The sequence below is a fragment of the Oncorhynchus tshawytscha genome, linkage group LG34, assembly GCF_018296145.1.
Source record: "Oncorhynchus tshawytscha isolate Ot180627B linkage group LG34, Otsh_v2.0, whole genome shotgun sequence".
NCBI lineage: Eukaryota > Metazoa > Chordata > Actinopteri > Salmoniformes > Salmonidae > Oncorhynchus > Oncorhynchus tshawytscha.
Genome location: NC_056462.1, coordinates 236,330 through 242,500, shown reverse-complemented (window position 1 = coordinate 242,500; position 6,171 = coordinate 236,330). Strand labels below are relative to the sequence as shown.

The 6,171-nt window shown below is 42.2% G+C and overlaps 1 protein-coding gene across 1 annotated transcript in view; it reads right to left on the bottom strand.

Moving 5' to 3' along the window:
- Positions 1–2,945, bottom strand: part of LOC112231655 (alkaline ceramidase 2) — a 33,843-nt gene extending 30,898 nt beyond the window's left edge. Inside the window, exons 1-2 of the mRNA XM_024398352.2 lie at positions 2,596–2,945; positions 1,965–2,079 (exon numbers count right to left, since the gene is read on the bottom strand). Coding sequence (XP_024254120.1) covers positions 1,965–2,079; positions 2,596–2,703 — 223 coding nt within the window. The 5' untranslated portion in view covers positions 2,704–2,945. The remainder of the gene's footprint in view (positions 1–1,964; positions 2,080–2,595) is intronic.
- Positions 2,946–6,171: the final 3,226 nt, after the last annotated feature.

Genomic DNA, 6,171 nt, shown 5'->3' with positions numbered 1-6,171 from the left:
TGGCACCACCATGCTTCACTGTGAGGATGGTGTTCTCAGGGTGATGGGAGGTGTTGGGTTTGGCCAGACATAGCGTTTTCCTTGATGGCCAAATAGCTACATTTTAGTCTCATCTGACCAGAGTACCTTCTTCCATATGTTTGGGGAGTCTCCCACATGCCTTTTGACGAACACCAAACGTGTTTGCTTATTTTTTCTTTAACCTCTAGGGTATGTGGGACGGTAGCGTCTCACCTCGTCAACAGCCAATGAAACTGCAGGGCGCCAAATTCAAGTGGATGTGCAACATGACCCCATTTCCACTGTATCTTGTATAAGCAAAGAGTTGAAAACCTACAAACCTCAGATTTCCCACTTCCTGGTTGGATTTTCTTCCCAGGTTTTTGCCTGCCATATGAGTTATGTTATACTCACAGACATCATTCAAACAGTTTTAGAAACCTCAGTGTTTTCAATCCAAATCTACTAATAATATGCATATCTTAACTTTTGGGGATGAGTAGCAGGCAGTTGAATTTGGGCATGCATTTCATCCGGACGTGAAAAATACTGCCCCCTGTCACCAAGAAGTTAATGACAAAGCAAAAACCGGTTCAGAAACTTTTGAAAATAAAAAAACAGAAATACCTTATTTACATAAGTATTCAGACCCTTTGCTACGAGACTCAAAATTGAGCTCAGCTGCATCCTGTTTCCATTGATCATCCTTACAACTTGATTGAGTCAACCTGTGGTAAATTCAATTGATTGGACAAGATTTGGATAGGCCCACACCTGTCTACATAATATCCCACAGATGACAGTGCATGTCAGAGCAAAAACCAAGCCACGAGGTTGAAGGAATTGTCCGTAGAGCTCAGAGACAGGATTGTGTCGAGGCACAGATCTGGAGAAGGGTACCAAATAAATGATCAGCATTGAAGGTCTCCAAGAAAACAGTGGCCTCCATCATTCTTAAATGGAAGAAGTTGCTTCCCGAGTGGTGCAGTGGTTCAAGGCAGTGCTAGCTGTGCCACTAGAGATCCTGGTTCAAGTCCAGGCTCTGTCATAGCCGGCCGCGACCGGAGGACCTATGGGGCGGCGCACAATTGCCCCAAACCTGGCACCATCCCTATGGTGAAGCATGGTGGTGGCAGCAGCATGCTGTGGGGATGTTTTTCAGCGGCAGAGACTGGGAGACTAGTCAGGATCAAGGGAAAGATGAACGGAGCAAAGTACAGAGAGATTATTGATGAAAACCTGCTCCAGAGCGCTCAGGACCTCAGACTGGGGTGAAGGTTCACCATCTAAGAGGACAACGGCCCTAAGCACACAGCCAAGACAATGCAGGATTGGCGTCAGGACAAGTCTCTGAATGTCCTTGAGTGGCCCAGCCAGAGCCCAGACTTGAACCCGATCTAAAATAGCAGTGCAGTGACGCTTCCCAACCAACCTGACAGACTTTGTCGATCTGCAGAGAAGAATGTGATTAAACTCCCCAAATACAGGTGAGCCAAGCTGTAGTGCCATACCCAAGAAGACCTGAGGCTGTACTTACATAAATGTGAAGTTGATTTTTTTTAAACATTTGCTAAATGTTCTTTAAACCCGTTTTTGGTTTGTCATTATGGGATAGTGTGTAAAGTGATGAGAAAAAAACTGTTTAATCAATTTTAGAATAAGGGTGTAACGTAACAAAATGTGGAAAAAGTCAAGGGGTCTGAATACTTTCCAAATGCATTAACTGTGATAGCAATGTTTGGTTGGTGTCATCATACACCTAGACATGCCCATTTTAGTGACATGGCCATCCTTAAGTCTTCCATTAAAGGAAAACGTGTGGGATGTGTTCTATATATTCAGACTACCTTTTTTCAGATGTAAACCTATAAGTATGAGTGCCCTTAAAATAAGATGACGTTCAGACCACACACACACACACGTCAAAGTATATGAAGGAATCATCATGCTTTGTCAAAACTTACCAATCACAACCAGTAGAATCCAAATGAGATATATTCCACTGTTGAAATGTGTTGCATACTGGCGGAACAAGCACATTAATATAGGCGGTAAAACAAAAAACAAGATGTTGCTGATCTGAAATGAGGGGAAAAAATGAAGGGAATGAAAATGTGAGCAGAATTGTAGCCTAAAAGTTACCATGCATGTGATATGCTTGATATAAATACATACACACATCCATTAATTTCACTCTGTATTGCAACAGAACTTCTGAATCTTTAGGAACACGTATACGAATAAAAGAGGTAGGCCTACTGAACAATATGAAAATGTTTCATCTAAATACCAAGATGTCTTCTTGATAGGCAAACAAACAACTCAGCATTGATGGTAGCTGACAGCTGTTGAAACAGAGGAGGTGCCATTGCGCCTGTGTGTTCTTTACCCCTTTCCATGTCCTAAAAATCCAACTGTTGAAAAGTAAGGATGTGTCGACTACCAATCTGGGGTAGTAACATTCAAACGAAATCACAATACAGTAAATAACGGGAAGCAGTGCCATGCGGAAAAGTAAGGATTAGCAAATATTGACACTAAGCAATGGCTGTCACAAAACAGATTACAATATTGGCATAAAGATAAATGACTAACCGTGTTATAAAACTCTGCAATGCTAGGGTAAATAAGGTAATTGCCTTCACACCAGTCCACCTCGGAGCTTCCAGCTTGCAGTTGGTCCCAAAACATAGGATTAGTCATGTCTCGACTTGTTCTAGTAATGGATAGGACTCTGCAGTCACTATTGAAATAAAGCAGTCGACTATCAAATCAGCTGTGGACCGCTAGATCAATTACCATAATTTGAAACACGTAGCTGTATACAAAATGCATCCAAATTCAAACGCATTTTAAATCACCAGTATATCCCAATGCAAGCTTGTCGTGCAACTCCGCTCTCAACAAAGTGCAAAAGCGCTGTAATTATTGTTCTTGTTCTTCGTCATCTTCTTCTTGGGATTTGGTTGTCGGATCGCATCGAACTTCTAGTTGCATACACCGCCACCTACTGCACTGGTGTGTGATGCCATTCACGGTCTACATACATTAAATTATTGGAAATAATAATGCAAAATTGGGAAAAAGGAAAATTACCCTAACACCTATTAGCCCTCTCTAACAAAAACACCACTCATTCCACTATTTAACCCTATCTATTCCTACTCCAGACCAACGGTCTGAGAGGACATATCACTTACCACTCAAAACCGCCTCTAGCTGCTCTGCAGTAAATCCTCGCAATCCCAAGTACCTCTCTGCCGCTACCACTACAAACTATATTTTCTGTGACTTTCGATTCATTTCTGCAGTACAACCATGGCTATAAATGCTAAAAAGCCCACCTTACTGAAGCGCACATTCTTCCCATCACTCTCTCGACCTCTGCCTACCCACAGGAATCCTCTCAGGATCCCTCACCCTATACCCATCCTTCTCTATCACTCTCTTCACTGCTTCAGTATTCAACACTTTCTGTACTACTCTCAATCTGCCTTTCTCTCACCGGATACCTCTTATCTCCAGTCCCATGATCACCCCCACAACTAACACACAGAACTTTCTACACCGATACTACACATTCCTTTGTCTCATGCCCTCCTGCACACTTCTCACATCTAGGCATCTGTTGCAATATGCTGATAACCTTGACATCAAAAACACTGTAATATTTTCAGAACATAAACTCTCAATGGATAACTGACACTTCCTACTTTTACCTTATCTGGTAACAACTGCATCAAAACTCAGCATGACAGATATTGTCTTCTCCTTTTCCCCAACGGACCTATGTTTCATCAAGCGGCAGGCGTCACAGACACTGGGAATCTTCCATTTTAACTGCTCCTCCTCAACACTTCATGCCACCACCGTTATCATTCCTTTCAACGGCGCCCTGTCATAGAGAGCAAAGCACGGCAAAATTATTGCCCCTAATCTCGTAAACCAGAGCGCCCTCTGGGCAGAGGAAATACAATAAATAATCACGAGTCCACTCCAAGTTACCTTCTCCATCTCAACAGTCCCCAACCTCTCCTCCACCCAACCTGATACCACATATGGATCAACCACACAGCAAAACTCCATTCTCTCTACAATTCTCACTCCCACTGGACCAAAATCATCTTTAGGATGAGCCCCGAAATTGGTGATCCTCACCGCAGGTAGTTCACCCTCACTCTCAACAAATTTAATCTCTGAACTATTGGAGCTTGTATCCCTGTTTTTGCATTTGACGCCCACCTTCCTCACCTCACTACTTTCCTCTACACTCAACTTCTTCTCAGCAGTCATCAAAGCACCTGCCGCTACATTTAATTCATCCTCACTCTCGTCCTGTCCCATTTCCTCCTCAAGCTCTTCAAAAAGTTCTGTGTGATCCTCCATTCCATATTCACTCAATAAATATTCAATGTCTCTCCTTTTTTTTTCATCATCTTCTTGTTCACCAGATCTTTCAGAAGGCCTGTGCAATCCCCCACTCCACCTTTATTCATAATATGTTCCACTTCCTTCCTTATTTTATTTTCTGCGATCCTCCCCACCGTGGCCTTCACCCAATTACTCTCTTCTTTTTTTCACCTTTATTTAACCAGGTAGGCAAGTTGAGAACAAGTTCTCATTTACAATTGCAACCTGGCCAAGATAAGCAAAGCAGTTTGACACATACAACAACACAGAGTTACACATGGAGTAAAACAAACATACTGTACAGTCAAGAGGGCAAGTTGGTTAGGATTATATCTATGAGGGTGCCCGTGTTTACGGCTTTGGGGTGGTACCTGGTAGGTTCATTGATCATTTGTGTGAGATTGAGGGCATCAAGCTTAGATTGTAGGGTGGCTGGGGTGTTAAGCAAGTCCCAGTTTAGGTCACCTAGCAGCACGAGCTCTGAAGATAGATGGGGGGCAATCAGTTCACATACGGTATATAATGGTGGTCCGCAAGCCAACGTTGCGTGCTGCAACCTACTGTGCTGGAGTGTGTGGTCAATCACGGTTTACAACATTTCTAAATCCTCCTACCTAACTCAGTACATCTGAGAAAATAAAAAAGAGCTCTACTAACTTCTTATAGACCCTTCCACATCCCCAAAATCCCTTCCAACCTGTCCAACCCCGTCCAACCGCAATGACCCTACACTTCGATTTTTCCTCTCCTCAACATACTTACCACAATATAATAACACATGCTCCACCGTTTCATGGATCATACAGTCCAGACACAAACCATTCACATGCTTGCCAACCAGATGTAATGACAAGTTCAATGGACAATGTCCGAAGAGCAATCGAGCAAACGCCACCTCTTCCTTCCTAATCTGACCATTGAATATTGGTCCACCGACCTTTCTTTGCAGGGCATATAAATGCCGGCACTTGGGCTCAGAGTCCCATCTCTTCTGCCAAACATCTATCAAAATGACTCTGATCATACACTTGGCCTCACCTCTACCCAGTGGAACATTAATATCAATTATATCAGGTTTCAAAGCTCTTTTGGCTAACTGGTCTACAATTTAATTAGCTGTAATTCTTCTTCTTCTTCTTCTGTGGATTTATATGGCAGTTGGCAACCAACTTTGGGGTGTATTACCGCCACCAACTAGACTGGAGTGTGGACCAGGGAAAGGGAATGTCTAAATTCTACCCATTATTCTCATCTTCCTAAGGAAATTAATTGCATAGTTAAATACTACATCCCCTGAAGATTTCCTTAGCATTTCACTCAATCTTGGCTCTTCCACCCCATTACTCCATAAATCTACCTTTCCCTCCCATGTTTCTGGCACTGAAGTGTGGTGAAATCTCAAGTAGGCCTACCCTTGAATAAAGCAACTAATTGTAACAGATGCATAATGATGCACAAGTATAATTTTCCATAAAGACAAAAATTATGAAATCATATATGTAGTGAATTACAGCATATTGAAAGGCCTATAGTTGACAATAAAGAAAGACGAATGCCTTGTTTATACTGTCATTGGAGGGGAATATGGGGATATTAGAGACCAGGTTCAGTTACAATTTTTTTATAATTACATGTTTCATTTAGGAGTATTAAACGGAATGTTCCCATTACATTTGTGCATGCAGTTTTAAATGCTGGTGAAAGATTAATATGAGAAAAACGCAACATTGTAACTAACACCACGTGTTATCGCGATAACAT